Raw genomic sequence first — 17500 nt, forward strand, 5'->3', positions numbered from 1 at the left:
CCTCCCCCCCTCCTCCTCCTCCTCCTCCTCCTCCTCCTCCTCCTCCTCCTCCTCCTCCTCTCCCCCTCTCCCTCCTCCTCTCCCCCTCTTCCTCCTCCTTTCTCTTCCTCCTCCTCTCCCCCTCCCCCTCCTCCTCCTCCTCCTCCTCCTCCCCCCCCCCTCCTCCTCTTCCCCTCCTCCTCCTCCTCCTCCTCCTCCTCCTCCTCCTCCTCCTCCTCCTCCTCCTCCTCCTCCTCCTCCTCCTCTCCCTCCTCCTCCTCGCCAGACAAAGACACGGGGGCGTCGGGTCCCTTCAACAACTTCTACGCCCGCCTGAAGGTGCCGCCCACCAGAGATGGCGACGAGAGGGGGTGGCGCCTCCTGCTGCACAACACCGAAGGCAGCGTCGCCCTCAGGGTGGTCACGGAGGGCAAGTCTGTGTACCCGAAGTGGAATCCGGATATACAGGTCACCATGAAGAAGGTATGGGGGTGTCTGATGCAGGGAAGGGGAGGGGGGAAGAGGGAGAGGGAGGGAGGAAGAAGAAGGGGGGAGGAGTGTTCGTGTTTTTTGTTTTTTATTTGTGTGTGTGTGTGGGGGGGGGTATATACATGCGTCTATTATGGTATTCATTTGTGCATGAATGAAGTTCATGAAATACGTGACATGATTGTATTGGGGTCTCTGCTCTGGTCCGTCTTGTGCCACGAGTTGTCTTTTATCAGATCTGTACGTATGTCCGTCTCCTCGTCCTTTCGTCTCAACTTATCTCCCTCACTCTCCTTCCCTCCCTCTCTGCCTCTCTCCTTCCCTCCCTCCCAGCCTCTCGTCATCCCTCCCAACCTCCTTCCTTCCCTCCTAACCTCTCTCTCCTTCCCTCCCCCTCCCTCCCTTCTTCCTTCCCAACCTCTTTCTCACATCACGTCTCTCCCACTCGACCTCTTTCCTTCCCTCCCATTCCCTCCCCCTCCCTCCCAAAATCCTCCCAAATTCTCACCTTCCCTCTCCCCCAACCACTCTCCCTCCCTCCCAAATTCGCACCTTCCCTCCCTCTTTCCCTCCGTCCCCAAACTTTTCTGCACATCACCTTGCTCTCCTTCCCTCCCAGCCTCTCTCCCTCCCTCTCCCTCCTCTCTCCTACCTATCGTCTCTCCTACCCATCCTCTCTCCCTCTCTTTCGCTCTCCCTCCTCTCTCTCTCCTCTCTCTCTCTCTCTCCTTCCTCTCTCTCTCTCACCCATCCTCTCTCTCTCTTATCCATCCTCTCCCTCCCTCCCTCCCTCCCTCCCTCCCAACCGCTCTCACATCACCTCAACTCCCCCGCAGTTCAACACCTTGGACACCTGGACGAGCCCGTGCGAGAGGCGGACCGGGTACTCGGACCGGGACTGCGAGCTGGGCTGTTTCGAGAGGGCCTTTTCGGAGGGAGGAGGGTGCTGGCTGCCCTTCATGAGCCCGGGGAGTGCCGCCCCCTGCGCCTCCGCCCAAGAGTACAGCTTCAGTTTGGAATTCGTGGAGACGCTGCTCTATGGAGGGAATTGGGTGAGGTCCCTTGATGTAGTTTGGTCTTTGTTTTGCTTCGTGTGTCGTTGTTTATGTCTAAAGCAGCGACAATGCATGGCTTATTTGTTCTCTGTTGTGTGTGTTATACTAATAGCAGATAGTCAATGTATGGTAGTAAATGCAGTGGTGACAGGTGTGGTTGCAGTAATTAAAGTGGTATTAGTGATGTGGGTGGAGCCTTCAATATGAGTAGGTATCCTTAATAACAGCTTGGCGAGGATAAGTAATGGCAGTATTAATAGTAGTAATACAAGTTGCAGTTATTTGTCGTTGCTATTGTTTCGCCATTGTTGAAATGGAGTAATAAAAGTAGTGGTAATAGGCGTTAATTCCCAAGATTACTATCAAAGTGACGTAACTTGCAACCTTCATCAACATGGTAGTACTTCTATTAATACCAAAGTTAATGATGATAGATAATAACTGCTAATGGCTCTTTTAACCACAATAAAATGCATCACCTGACCCAATCAAGAGAACAGCCAATGAGCCGTATTAATTGCGACAAATGTAGAAAAGGTATGAATGGGAATGAATATCTTCACAATACAAGAGATGAAAGATAGAGTAATGCACTGCCGTTTTAATATGGATAAATTTCTGACCAGGTTCGATTGTATCTTCGTCAAAAATCCATAAATCGAAACCGGCCAAACACACCTGTTGCATTGTGAAGATCTGTAGATTACAAACGGATGCACTTACAGAGAACCGTAAAACAAGCGAGGTCTTCCCCCTGACAGACAAGAGGCGGTTGCGAGTGCCCGAGCGCCTGTGATGACGTCACCTACGAGTCTTACAGCGATTCGAGGGAGATCGAAGCAGACACCACCAGAATCAGGATATTTTACAACGTAAGTCGAGCTGAAGTGAATACTGCGTTGTTACCGAGTCATTTTTATTTACCTTTCCTTTACTCTTTCATGAGGTTACGTGTTTTTTGGTCGCGTTGGTTAGTTTCTTCGTTGGTTAAACTCTAAGAAGTTATGAACAGAGTTTTATTGAACTTTTTACCAGAGGTGTGTCTTAGCCCAACTTCGGTGCCATTAAATCTGGGTGGTGATCCGGATCATGATGCGGTTCCAGGATTTTTTTTTATTGCATCCGTGACCCCTTTGCTTGGCGGAGGTATGCGCTCTCGGAGGTATGCGCTCTCGGAGGTATGCTGCTATATTTCAGATCGTTTTGTAGCGGGGATTGTCTGTGGTGTTAATGGTTGTAGTAATTCTAGTGGTATCGTTGATGTTTTAGTTAATGTGGGTCGTGGATATTATTAATACAACTACGTAGGTGTGGTTTATATAGTTCTTTCTTTCCCTTTTTCTTCTTCTTCTTCATCATCTTCTTTTTCTTCTTCTCCTCCTTCTCTGTCGACTTCTTGTTATTCTTCTCCTCCTCCTCCTTTTTTCTTCATAATCTTCTCTTTCTTCTTCCTCGTCTTCTTCTCTTTCTTCTTATTATTATTCTTTCTTTTTCTTCTTTTTTCTTCTGTCGTTTTCTTCTGGCACATCATCATCATTTTTCTCTTTCTTCTCTTTTTCATCTTTCTTCTTCTTTTTCTTCTATCATTGCTTCATTACTTTCTTATGTCATGTTTTTTTTTCTTCCATTTCATCTTCTTACTCCTCCTCCCTCTCCCTTCCCCCTTCTCCCTCCCTCCCTGCTTCTCCCTCCTCCTCCCTCACCCTCCCTCCTCCTCCTCCCACTCCCTTCCTCATCTTCCCCCTCTCTTCCTCCTCCTCCCTCTTCCTCTTCCTCCACTTCCTCCTCCTCCCTCCTCCTTCTTCCTTCCTCCTCCTCCCTCCTCCTTCTTCCTCCTTTCCTTCTTCCCTTCTCCTCTCCCTCCTTTCCTTCCTCCTCCTCTCCCTCCTTTCCTTCCTCCTCATCTCTTCTCTTTCTCTTCCTCCTCCTCCTCCTCCTCCTCTTCCTCCTCCCCCCTTCTCCTCCCTCTTCCTCCCGCCTCCCCCTCCTGCCTTCTCCTCCTCTTCCTCTTCCTCCTCCCGCCTTCCCCTCCTCCCTTCTCCTCCTCCTCCTCCTCCCTCTTCTTCCTCCTCCTCCCTCTTCTTCTTCTTCTTCCTCCTCCTCCTCCACCTCCACCTCTCTCTCCTCCTTCTCCTCTACCTCTCTCTACTCCACCTTCTCCTCCACCTCCCTCTCCTCCTCCCCCTTCCTCCCTCCTCCTCCCCCTCCCTCTCCTCCCTCCTCCTCCCCCTCCCTCTCTTCCTCCTTCCTCCCTCCCTCCTCCCTCTCCCTCTCCCTCCCCTCCTCCTTCCTTTCTCCTCCCCCTCTCTCTCCTCCTCTTTCCCCTCCCTCTCCTCTTCCTCTACCCCCTCCTCCTCCCCCTCTTTCTTCTCCTACTCCTATTCCTCTTACTCCTCCTTCCCCACCCTCTCCTCTTCCTCCACCTTCCTCCTCCCTCCTCTTCCTCCACCTTCCTCCTCCCTCCCTTCGTCCCCCTTCCTCCTCCCTCAACTTCTTCCTCCTCCTCTTCCCCCTCCTCCTGCTCTTCCTTCCTCCCTCTCCTCCTCTTCCTTCCTCCCTCCTCTCTTCCCTCTCCTTCCTCCTTCCTCCCTTCTCTCTTCCCTCTCCTTCCTCCTCCTCCACCTCTTTTTTTGCCGGGATTACATTCGATGTGAAATCTCTGTTATCGCCCTTAATCCCGGGGGTCAGGACAATAAAAAAGATATTGGAACGTCAGATTAACCCTGCATTAAATCTATTTCAGGGAGGCATCATTGGCATTAACCAACCGGAAACGAATGTAAGAAAGAAAACAGAAATACATACATATATATATAACGATATGAGAGGGAGCACGATGATAAAGAGGACGATTGTATATAAGGTCGAGAATGGATCGGTAATACACAGAATGTCGACCCTTACAGCTTATGGGTCTGAAGCCAGTTGTCGGCAAGGGAAGCAGTCATTTCCTGCGGATGTCTACAGCACATCAGCGTTGGTGGGAAAGCAATGTCTTTTTAATTCGTGACCCGATTGGCGGGAAAATAAACCGACAGCTGTCTGGTCTCTGTACCCTTGTGCGCCTCTTATCAAGCATTTGAAGTACCTCTCTCTCTCTCAATATTCTCTCTGTACTTGTTTATCTGCTTCTCTATCTGTCTGTATCGATCTGTATATGCATGTTTTTTTATGTGTCTGTATATTTTTTTTTTCTCATTATTATTATGCGTATGCTTGCGTGCGTGACCAGAATGAGAGATAAAGAGAAAGAAGAGTAGATAACTAGATATACTTTACAATACAACCATGAAACCAATGGTAGTCACTAAAAACATGATGCGGTAATGGTAGTTGAAATAGGGCATGGTGGTCCGTAGAATTTAAGGGACAAAATTATTGAAACTTTAGAAATGAAGTTGTTAAACAATGTAGCATTCATATTTTTTCGAATGCGTTACAAAGAATATTCCCAAGATAATTTTTTGAACAGTGACTCCTTTCGTGCAGACGTAACCCAAAAACGTTTAGTTTCTGAGAACGCCATAACTGAGTATCCACAGGGTTCAGTGAATTCCATTTGGCAATCCTTGGCGGTGCTTTCGCTAAGTCAGTCTTCTCTCTACAATCCCTTAGTTAGTTTCCTCGCTTGAACAACCACTGATCATCCATTTTGCTTTTCTCGTTAAGGATTCTTGGGAAACGGAACTCTAGCCTCTTTGCGAAAGGGTCATAAGGAAGAGTTTCCCATGCACAGAAACGTAGGCGGTTAAGTGAAATCTAATAACCACAAAGAAAATGTGAGGAAAGTAGTTCTACTTTCTGTCTTATGTTCCTCGACCTAAAGGCCAGAATCCTTTGTTTAAGCTGTTGTATGGTTCACAATGGAGACATTAGACCTAAGCTCTCTCATACTGAATCTGCGAATATATTCAGATATTCTGCGTAAACAAGCGACCACAATACGACATTAAATTAGTCGTTGTGTATGTTGTTTCGTTCTCCACTTCCTCTTCCTTCTCCTCCTCCTCCTCCTCCTCCCCATCCTCCTTGTCTTCCTCTTCCTCCTCGTCCTCCCCATCCTCCTTCTCTTCCTCTTCCTCCTCCTCCTCCCCATCTTCCTTCTCTTCCTCTTCCTCCTCGTCCTCCCCATCCTCCTCCTCTTCCCTTTCCTCCTCCTCCATCTCTTCCTCCATCTCCCCCGCCCTCTACTTCTCCCCCTCCCTTTCCTGCTCCTCCTCCTCCTCCTTCTCTCCCTCTGCCTCCTCCTTCTCTTCCTCTTCCTCCTCCCCATCCTCCTTCTCTTCCTCCTCCTCCTCCCTATCCTCCTTCTCTTCCTCCTCCTCCCTATCCTCCTTCTCTTCCTCCTTCTCTTCCTCCTCCTCCTCCTCCCTATCCCCCTTCTCCTTCTCTTCCTCTTCCTCCTCCTCCTCCCCACCCTCCTTCTCTTCCTCTTCCTCCTCGTCCTCCCCATCTTCCTTCTCTTCCTCCTCCTCCATCTCCCCCTCCCTCTCCCTCTCCTTCTCCCCCTCCCTTTCCTGCTCCTCGTCCTCCCCATCCTCCTTCTCTTCCTCCTCTTCTTCCACCTCCTCCTCCTCTTCCTCCTCCCTCTCCATCTCCCTCTCCCTCTCATTCTCCCCCTCCCTTTCCTGATCCTCGTCCTCCCCATCCTCCTTCTCTTCCTCTTCTTCCTCCTCCTCCTCTTCCTCCTCCCTCTCCCTCTCATTCTCCCCCTCCCTTTCCTGATCCTCGTCCTCCCCATCCTCCTCCTCCTCTTACTCCTACTTTAATAATGAAATGTTTATTAATTCAATGTCTTTTTCTCTCTCTCTTTTTACTGGACAGGATCTCACGTACCAAGAAGTGACAGAGGAGTGGGCTTACACGCTCATACCTCTCATGTGTGACATAGGTAAGTGTCAGTGAGTGTCCATTTTTTCTTCTGATATGAAATGAAAAAATCTGCACGGTCGCACAAGCTCGTGTATATGCACATATGTACCAACGCATGAAATATACTGTATACACTAAGAAATGTTTATGAAATACATAAAATATACTGTATACATATGGCGCGTACAGTAGAGTGCGTATATAAACAATGTTATTTATTTTTGTTTCCTTCAGGCGGCGTGCTGGGGTTACTACTGGGAGCAAGTGTGTTGACATTCATTGAGGTGCTGCAGTGTGTTCTGGCCTGCTGTTCCCGGGGCTGCGCTAATGCCAGGCAGGGGAGTGTCACATCCCTTTCGCCTCACTAGCCAGCGTTGCTTTCTGCAGGCAGTTCCTCTCTCTCTATCTATCTATATATATTTATATTTATACTTATATTTTTTTTTCTTTTTTTTTTCTTTCTTTCAATTTTTTTATGTGTGTGCGTGTGCGCGCGCGTACGTGTACGTGTACGAGTGTTTACGTGCGCGTGTGTGTACGTGCGCGGTGCAGCTGTGTAGCGTTCTCGTATCTTGCTGACTCGCGCTCAGATCAGGGACTGCCAGTGGATGGTAACCCCGGCCACTCCTCGCACACTAAGGGTAATTTAGAAGCAGAAATAAAAAGACCAAGTAACCATTGTAACAAATGGAATGAATTAAATTTTTAAACTCCTCTCTTCCTCTTCCTGTCCCTCCCTCCTTCCTTCCCTCTATCTCTCCCCCTTCCTTTCCCTCCTTTCTACTATCTCTCTCCCTCCCTCCTTCCCTCTATCTCTCCCCCTTCCTTTCCCTCCTTTCTACTATCTCTCACCCTCCCTCCCTCTTCCTCTTCCTCTCCTCCCTCTTCCTCCTTCTCCCTCTTCCTCTCCTTCTCCCTCTTCCTCTCCTCTCTTTCTCCTTCTCCTTCTCCCTCTTCCTCTCCTTCTCCCTCTTCCTCTCCCTCTCTCATTTCCTCTGTCATTTTCTCTCCCACTCTCTGCCTGTTTCAGGTAATGCTAAACTACGTCGCACGATTTCCAACATAGCAAGAGCCACTAGCTAATGCGTCGTTTCTCGTTCCGGTATAACAACAAACCATATCTTAAATTTCCAAGACATAAGTGCAGTAGGGGAAAAGTAGATACTTATCATACGCCCAAACACATGCACACGAACACATTAATATATTGGAGGTGGGTAGAAACAGACACAAACAGAGGGGGGGGGGAGAACGTATCGACAAGGACTGGTGAGGTAAAACCAACACCTACATAGCTACAAATGCGCAGTGGACGTCGCGTAAGCCACGGCCACTAAAGTACTGCCGCACCCAGCTCCTTCCTGAGACTGCAGACAGCTGAGCAATATCTATCAACGGAGGCACAAAATTATTGCCATACACTCTTGCAGTCTTGCAACACACCACCACAGCCAAAACACTGCCAGACGTCTGTACAACTGAGCTCACGCCACGCATCTGCATAACCGCAAAACTTCACGCCTCGCATAACTACAGCCGCAGCGACGTCGCATTCGTCGCCCGCCGTCACAGCTGCAATACCACGTATCACAGCGTCAACCGCCACAGCCTTCACGCTCTAACGTAAAAATATAATCGTCGGGGTGAACTGAACCACTACCTGGTGGCTGGATCTTCCGAGGATCTGTTAGAAGCCTTTGGTCTGGCAAACCACGTGGATTTCCGACGTACACATCAGATTCATCACTTAATCCCATCATTACTGACCTCCCTGGTGGTATGATAACGTATAGTGAAAGAAAATAGTGAGGGAAAAGGAAAGGAACAGAAGGAGATCGGAATAGGGAAAGGGAGAGAGAGACAGGGAGGGATAAAGAAAGAGGATTACACACTGCCTTACGATCATGCCGCAAGACCCACAAGGGCCTTGACGGCATTCACTACCTTATGCTCAAACACCTCCCATCCTCCTCTTTATCCTTTCTCTTAAACATTTATTATCAAATTTGGGTGTCAGGAAATTTCTCCCCTCACTGAAACTGTATCCGATTTATTGGGTTTTAAGAAAGGAAGAACGAGGGCTTCCCTCGTTCTTCCTTTCTTAAAACCCAATAAATCGGGTACCCACCCACAAGACTACCGCCCCATCACTCTAACAAGCTACTTATGCAAGCTCCAAGGGCGAATGGTAAACTCACGCCTAATGTGGTACCTGGAATCAAATAACCTCTCTTCACAATTTGGATTTCATCGTACCAAAAGCACAGCAGACCCCTGGCTCATTTTGAAACCTACATAACATCTGCATTTGCACACCATGAATCCATCATAGCTACATTCTTCGACCTAGAGAGAACATGACACCACATGGCGATGTCATATCCTAAAACAACTATCCTTTCTAGGAATACGAGGAAACATGGGGGCCTTTATATAATCCTTCCTGTCCAGTCGCACTTTTAAAGTCAAAATTGCCTTCAGATCGAAGGCGTCCCACAAGGTAGTGTTCTCAGCACTACCTTATTCCTTACAATTGCGAACAATATTATATCAGTATTACCACCAGGGACCAGATCATCACTATACGTTGATGACTTAATCATTTATGCTTCCGGTTTATCCATACACAATCTCCAACAACTTCAGTTAGCAATATCATCAGCATCTTCCTGGGCCACTAATCATGGCTATCGTTTCTCCATCACTAAATCCTTTTCGATCCTATTCTCACGTATATGTGCAAAACCCCAACCTCCTCTCTTCTTATACAGCACTCCACTTCAATACCGCCCTTCGGGAAAGTTCCTTTGAGTAATTTTTGACTCTAAACTATCCTGGCGAGACCATATTCTTTCCATTAAAGAAAAAGCTCAGCGTCACCTTAGAATCCTATAAACTCTGTCCCACATACCATGGGGATCAGACCGTAAAACTCTCCTCTACCTTCACACAACCTTGATCCTTTCCACTCTAGATTATGGATGCCACATATACTCATCTGCCTCTACCACAGATGAGGCCCCCATAATGTATTTTAAAGAGGCTGTCCCACTTACAAGTTTGAATCTGAGGTAGCAACTCAGATACAAAAATTGTCTCACTTTACGTGAAGCCAAACAGGAAGCAAGTCGACAAGGTTTCTCTCATACTCCCTACTCTAGTAACATTGCTCGCTCTGCCCCTCCCCCTCCACCCCAAGATGTCCCCACTTCCACTTCTACATTCTATCTCCCTCAGACCAATTCTTTTACCACTTTAAACCCAGACACCCCAATCTCAACTACAGCCCCAACACCTGCCCCTCTACCTCCCCGCACTACCCGCAGTAGACAGACTAAACGTTCTAACGCTTCTTCCCCTACAGCACACCTCCATCTACCTTTACCTTTATTCCTCGGACACCAGTCTCCTCTCCTCCCCCCCCCCTCATACGAAAACCTTTGTGCCACAAAACTCTCCAACCAACTCCACTGCAGAAACTATGGAAGACATTGAGAGAGAAGATCCCATAACTCATGCTCCCTCCACACTTGAATTGATAGCCGCTATTCATACCCCTCCTACTCATATTCGCCCTCCACCCCTTCCTCCTACTCCCTCTCAACACAACCTAACCCCTTCAATTCCGTCCACCACCGATATCCATCCTCCTACCACTAATACTCCCCCCTACATCTACTCCCTCCCAACACAACCCACCCCCTTCAACCTCAACTATACGCACATTCTCCCTCCCTCCATCCCCTCTATTCTTTCCACTCCTTCCTGGATACACACGGGAATCACTCGTCACAACAATGCCCTTCCCCAGATTCACTACCTCCTGATACCCCTCCTTTACACCCCCAGATTCCCCAATACATACCGACGCTTTCACTCATAAAATAAGTAAGATATAGCTCTCCTACATTGAAATACTCGCGGTTTCCGTTCTCACAGACCAAACTTACGTCATACCCTTGCTTCTTATAATCCATCTATTATCTGCCTCTAAGAGACTTTCCTCACACATCCTCCTATTCCAATTCCCAATTACCATTTTATCTCTTCCCCACACTCCCTTTGTCTCGTCTATACTTACCCATCATAAAACACCTTGTGTCATACCTCCTATACAAACTACTGTCCCGTGCACAGTTATTCGCATCTTTCTTCGCCGCTGGATCACAGTAATTTCAGTCTACTTCTCCCCATCCCATCCCATTGACTTTGTTACCTTTGAAACTCTAATTTCCCAACTCCAACCACCTTTCCTCGTAGTTAATGATTTCAACTGCCGCCACACTCTGTGGGGTGACTCTACCACCAACTCCCGAGACCGATCTCTAGAATGCTTCCTCTCCACAAATAACCTAATTATTCTCTATCTAGATCGCCCCACACACTTTGATATGCGCACGTAATCCTTTTCATGCCTTGACCTCTCTCTATGCTCCCCTACTCTTCATTTAGATTTCTATTGGTCAGTTCTAGACCACTTCCCCTATAGTGACCACTTCCCAGTACTCCTTTCTCCTACTTCATATGCACCACTTCTTAATCCCCCATGCTGGTGCTTTGATAGAGCTGACTGGCGTACTCGTACTCCACCCCCCTTACCGTCCATTTCAGATATGTTACAATGTTATGCAACCACGATTCTAAGAGTTACCTACACAGCCATTCCTCGAAATTCAAGACCTTATACTTCTAGATATGTTCCATGGTAGAATACTGATTGCAACAAAGCGCTTCGCTTAAAACGAGCAGCCGGGAAGAGTTATCGCTACAAACGAGGTACCAGTAACCAGCTATCAGCCCTTATCTCCTTTAAAAGTGCATCTGCCCATCTATGCCGTACAATCAGAAAAAAGTAAAACAATTAGCTGGAAAAATTGTTTCCTCAATTACATCATCTACATCTGTTTCAGCTATTTGGCGACGGATCCATAAATTATCAGGCAAACATCCCCCCTATCCTGCACCCGTCCTCCATGTTCGAGATACTCTCATCTCTGAGCCTGTCGAAGTAGCTAATGAACTAGGCAACAATTTTCAGCCAGGTCAGTAGTGGCTCTCACCTTTCCCCACACTTTTCTTCCATTAAAGCCATCAAAGAACGCATCCCTATTACCTTCACCCTATCCTCTGATGACTCCTATATGCTCCTTTTTCTTCTTCTGAACTCATTGCTGCATTACAGTCGTGCCGCAACACTCATGAAGGCCCTGATGGTATTCACTATCGTATGCTCCTACACCTCCCATCTTCCTCTCCTTAAACTTTTAACTATTTTCAACCACATACCGACGTCAGGAAATGTTCCTTCTCATTGGCGAGCTCTTATCCTACCCTTTTTAAAACCTATTAAATCAGGTACCCTCCCTCAAGATTACCGCCCCATAGCTTTGACTAGCTGCTTGTGCAAGCTACTAGAACAAATGGTTAACTTCCACTTAAAGTGGTATCTTGAATCTCGTAATATCCTTTCTCCTTGCCAGTTTGATTTCCGACTTGGCCGTAGTACAGCAGACCCACTTGCCCATTTCGAGACATATTACATCTGCATTTGCACGCCACGAATCCGTATTAGCCATATTCTTTGATCTAGAAAAAGCATATGATACCACATGGCGATACCATGTCCATAAAAATCTTTTCTTTCTAAACGTATTTTCCTGGTCAAAATTGCCTCTTCTGCGTCATCATCCTTTCCTCAGTTCGAAGGCATCACACATGGAAGTGTGCTTAGTACCACTTTAATTCCTTCAGTCTGCAATAACATCAGTAACTTCTTGGGCCACTAACAATGGCTTTCGCTTTTCTACCTCCAAATCTTTCCTCATCCATTTCTCTCGCTCACGTACGGTTCACAAATCCCCCACTCCAATGCCGTTCTTCTGGCAAATTCCTAGGCGTTATATTTGATTCCAAATTGTCCTGACGAGACCATATCTTGTACATTAAAGAAAAAGCTGAACGCCGCTTCCGAATCTTACAAACTCTTTCCCACAGCTCCTGGGGCTCAGATCGCAAAACTCTCCTCCATCTTCATGTTACCTTGATCCTCTCCACTCTAGATTATGGATGCCATATCTACTCCTTTGCCTCAACCTCTCTTCTTGCTCACCTTGATACAATCCACCACAGCGGTCTCCGCTTAGCCCTAGGCGCCTTCCGCTCCTCTCCAGTTGAGATCCTATATACTGAGTCTGGCATGCCATCCCTCTTTCGACGTCGAGCCCTTCTCTTTCTCCGATGCTATGCTCGATTTCACCAACTTTCCCTTACCAAACTATCCATCCCACAATCCTTGCTTCCTACATTTACCTCTTCTCCACGTTTACCTTCTCCATTCCATTCCTCCATGGCTTATACCTACTCCTCAGTTTTCCCTGACACACCAGAATCAGATATTCCCCCTCTCTCCTTCTCACTCATTTCCTTGAACATGTCTCCATTAATTCCTCATGTATTCATGTTTACACTGACTATTCCAAATCCATCTCAGGAGCTGAATTTGCAGTAACCTTCCCAAATAGCACTTTCAAATACACCCTCCCTCCTAAATCTAATGTCCTTACTACAGAACTATATGCACTCCTTTTTGCCTTAAGACGTATATACTCACTCCCTTCTTCCTCCACTATTTTACTGACTCCCGTAACTCATTAACCCTCATAAAGTCTATACACTCGACCAGTGCATATCCAGAACTGGTTGTTATATTTATCCATGCGCCATAAATCTGTCAGATTTTGCTGGGTGCCCAGCCATGTTGGATTCCCTGGCAATGAACAGGCAGATACTCTAGCACGCTAAGCTGCTATGTCCACATCCCCTCAACCACACTTCTCACATATTCCTGCTACGGATTACTACCCCCACTTTAAAACCTCCTTGTATGCCCGATGGCAAATTTTCTGGTCAAGCCTCCACAATAATAAAATACATACTGTAAAACCATCAATCTCCTCTTGGTCAGCTCCATTTCACAAAAACAGACGTTGGGAGACGGCCCTCGCACGCTTACATATTGGCCACATCCACCTAACACACGCCTATCTAATGTCTCGCTCTGACCCGCCCTTATGTCCCCTATGTAATCACTCTTTCAAGTCCACACATTCTGTTGTCCAGTCCACGCTTTAATACAGCACGTACCTCTGTTTTTCCACACCTATCCTCCCTTCACCGACCTCCCAACATATCAGACATCCTTACAGAATCCCACAGCTTCTGCCTTGACAACCTGTTCTCCTTCCTCAGACGCATAAATATCCTTCACTTTATCTAATTCCCTTACCTAAACCACCATAAACCATTCCCTCATTAACTCTCTTACCCATCTTCAACCTTCTAACGTTATTCTAGATAGTTGACGCATAACTATCACCTGCCATCACCCTATACTATACCATCCTATAGTCCTATATGACCTAAGATGTCTAGCATATTTATTTCGCTTTTAACCATTAACCATTAATCTTGGCAACATTGACATGGGACTTATGCTGGCCTCTGGGAGGAATGGTGTAACACTATACTGCCGTTGCATCATATTCAGCAAGGCAGGTAAGTAGGCCTTTTTCAGTCTGACCAGTCCTTGCTGTAGATATGACAAGCGTTTGGGGGAATAGAAACAGTTCCATTACAAGTACTGAGAGAGGGGTGAGGTTCAGCAGGAATGGGTTTGCCATTAAGGTAAGTTAGGGTAGATAGTGCCCGAGCTTAGGATTCAGATGTAACTGTGATAATGCATGAACAATCAGAGCAACAGCAAAAGGTAACCTTGCCTACGTGTTTCAGGAGGCACTATTGAAAGAAAAGGATATTCTCAGAATAGGGGGCTGTGGGAAGAATCGCAAAGAATTGATCCCACTTGGCTGGGCCAAAGAGAGTACTCAGAAGATTTGCAGAGGTAGAGACAGTAGAAGTACGAGGGCGAGAGGAAGTTGGGGTGGTGTGGAGTGGTGTAGTCCTGCGGGGGAGGAAAATAAGGATGAATAGTAGTAATACGGGAAGAGAGGGTAGACATTGCAGAGGACTGTGAGGTAAATGGAGAGGAGAATGTTGGGAGAGAGGAAGGGGTGTTTTCTGGAGGTTGAGTAATAACCTGGGTGGGTGTTTTAGAATGGTCAGAGTTGTTTGTAAGCGTTGAAGAGCGGGTAATAGTATCGGTGGTCAAAGCCATGGTCAAAGGAGGGGCAGGTTTCGGAAAAACTAATTTTAGATAGGCTAGTTCATAAATGGGCAAGCATTAATGCCCCTATTAAGGGTAAAGAATCTTCATTATTGGCCATGGTGAGCCAATGAATAAAATCGGGAAAAGAAACAGTCTACCCCTCAGGGTCCCCATATAAGGAGTAAGGGCTAGACAGTTAACCCAGGGAATACCATGGCCATGGCTCCCAGAGGCCATTCACAACAGACATAAAGCCAGCCTCTCATCCTTTCAACACGGATCTCTCACCTTAGGAATGGGATATAAGAAAGGGATGAAGTTACAAAAGAGGACAGGAGAGAAGAAAAGACCAAGGAAAATTAGTTGAGGCGAGGGCTGAGGCCTATTGCAGGGATTTCCCCTGCCTAGGGCCTCGGCCCTTGACCCAACTAATTTTGCATGGCCTTTCCTCCCTCCAGCTTTGTTTCCGTCCCTTCCCCAACCCCTTCTACTCTCTACTTCCTAATTTGTAAAAGCATGCTGGAAGGATGAAAGGCTGATCTTGTGCCAGTCTTGAACGGCCTGCGGGAACCATGGGCATGGTATTCCCGATTTAGTTGTCTAGCCCTTAAGCCATTAAGGGACACTGAGGGGGTGGACTGTTTATTTCCCCTACATAATCAAGGCTTCCCATGGCCAGTAATAAAATAATACCCATATTAGAGGAAGTGAGGCTTGCCCCTTCATCATATAGCCCCACCAATTCAGACTCTACCAGCTCCCCAACCCTAGGCTCTCCTTTGACCATGACTCTGAACACTGAAAATACTACCAACTCCTCAATGCCTACTAATGCATTACCCACCCAAGCCGAGACTCATTCTCTAGAAGACATTCCTACTCTCCCAACTTCCTCAACTTCATCACCTCTACCCCTACAACCTTCTTCATCAAACATCCCAACCTCCCTTATTACTACCTTACAGCTTTATTCTCCATCTCTCCGCAATACTACCCCCCTCAACAACACTCCCTCTTCCACATGTCCCTGTCCTTCTACCACCACCCACCCTACAAATATCTTAAATACTCTATTTAGCCAAGCTAAATGGCACCAATTTTTCGTGATCCCTTCTACAGCTCCTTACTCAAGCAACACTTCTCTTTCAACAATGCCTCCAAAAAACATGTGGGCAGAGTTCCTTTCCGTACCAGATGCGATCGCTCCCGTTCCGTAACAGTCACATCTGAAACTGAAGCTATAGCATTATCAAATCTAACTGATCTCTCTGGCAACCCCATTCCTGCAGAACCTCATCCAACTCTTAATACTTGTGCTAACTGCTGCGGCCCCCATAATGTATTTTATAGAGGCTGTCCCACTTACAAGTTCAAGTCTGAGGTAGCAACTCTCAGATACAAAAATGGTTCTCCACTTCCACTTCTACATTCTACCTCCCCCAGTCAGATTCTTTTGTTACTCAAAACCCAGACACTCCAATCTCAACTACAGCCTCAACACCCTCCCCTCACCCTCCCTGCACTGCCTGAAGCAGACAGACTAAATTTCCCCCCCACCTTCTTCCCCTACTGCACACTCACCTCCTACCTTTACCTTCACTCCTCAGACACCAGTTTCCTCTTCCCTCCCCTCATAAGAAAACATTTGTCTCACAAAACTTCTCAACCAACTCCACTGCAGAAACTATGGAAGATATCCAAAACTATATGCTTGAGACAAAATTCCACAAGTCTTGCTCCCTCCATACTCAAAGTGACTGCCGATATCCATCCCCCTCCTGCTCATATTCCCCCTACACCCTTCCCTCCTACTCCCTCTCAACACAACCCTCATTTCCGCCTACTACCGATATCCATCCTCCTGATACTACCGATATCCATCCTCCTAAAACTATCGATATCAATCCTCCTGATACTACCGATATCAATCCTCCTGATACTACCGATATCAATCCTCCTGATACTACCGATATCAATCCTCCTGATACTACCAATATCAATCCTCCTGATGCTACCAATATCAATCCTCCTGATACTACCGATATAAATCATCCTCCTACTCACTCCCACCATAACCCATCCCCCCTCAACTCGAACTACTGCCGATATCCATCCTCCTAACACCCATCCTATACATATATTTACACTCCCTCCTGGATACACATGTGAATCACTTATGTAATTCCCTTACCTAAACCCACCATTGCCTATACAAACAACTTCTTTACCCATTTTAATCTTTCAAGATCACTAGATAATTGACGCACAGCAATTATCACCCTTCACCCCTCCTTTTAATATACTTTCCTATAGTGCTATATGATCTTAGATGTCTACCACACTTATTTTTTAACCATTAACCATTAACTAAGGCAGGGGTGATCCCCTGCATTGGGCCTCAGTCTTCGTCTCCTAATCCCTCCAAGAACAAGCAAGGTATTGGGAGGGATGTGGAGAGGAAGAGAGGAAAATATATATTTTAAATGCAGACATTCCACAGCTTTCTCAGATGTAAGAAAATTAAAATTTTGCAACCAACTGTGCAATATCCAACTGTGCCTATACACTATTATATGATCTATTTTGTTCCCAAAATATATAGAAACATATTCACAATCCTGTATTTTTTTTTTTTTTTTTAACAAAACAATCAATTTTGATTATACATTTATTAGTATAAATAATACAACAATGTGATGTGGCTGTATTTATCATGAAATAGAAGTATCAAAAAACGTTGGACAATCATTACTGACAATCCAAGTTTGTATGAAAATGGGAGTGCATTCCCCATTAATAATTTTTTTTTTTTACTTTCTACTAAACATCCCATAATCTAAAATCTTTTATCACAATAAGTAATCCAGATGACAACATTTTGCACAGCGTCATCCCATCAACATGATTTGACACGCAAGTCTATCAGTGTAATCAGTTTTCT

The 17500-nt window shown here is 46.4% G+C and overlaps 2 protein-coding genes across 2 annotated transcripts in view; one reads left to right on the top strand and one right to left on the bottom strand.

Annotated features, from left to right (window-relative positions):
• LOC113810513 (degenerin-like protein unc-105) overlaps positions 1–8429 on the top strand; it is a 12025-nt gene extending 3596 nt beyond the window's left edge. The window contains exons 5-9 of the mRNA XM_070134571.1: positions 266–462; positions 1305–1520; positions 2285–2395; positions 6348–6414; positions 6630–8429. Of these exons, the coding sequence (XP_069990672.1) occupies positions 266–462; positions 1305–1520; positions 2285–2395; positions 6348–6414; positions 6630–6763 (725 nt within the window). The 3' untranslated portion in view covers positions 6764–8429. The remainder of the gene's footprint in view (positions 1–265; positions 463–1304; positions 1521–2284; positions 2396–6347; positions 6415–6629) is intronic.
• Positions 8430–17213: 8784 nt separating this feature from the next.
• The window catches only part of LOC113818735 (uncharacterized), a 21186-nt gene continuing 20899 nt past the window's right edge, over positions 17214–17500 (bottom strand). The window contains exon 3 of the mRNA XM_070135220.1: positions 17214–17500. This exon is cut by the window's right edge and continues 2377 nt beyond it. The gene's annotated coding sequence lies outside the window, so the exon portion shown is untranslated.

The sequence above is a fragment of the Penaeus vannamei genome, chromosome 20 (genome assembly GCF_042767895.1).
Source record: "Penaeus vannamei isolate JL-2024 chromosome 20, ASM4276789v1, whole genome shotgun sequence".
In the NCBI taxonomy this organism is placed as follows: Eukaryota; Metazoa; Arthropoda; class Malacostraca; order Decapoda; family Penaeidae; genus Penaeus; species Penaeus vannamei.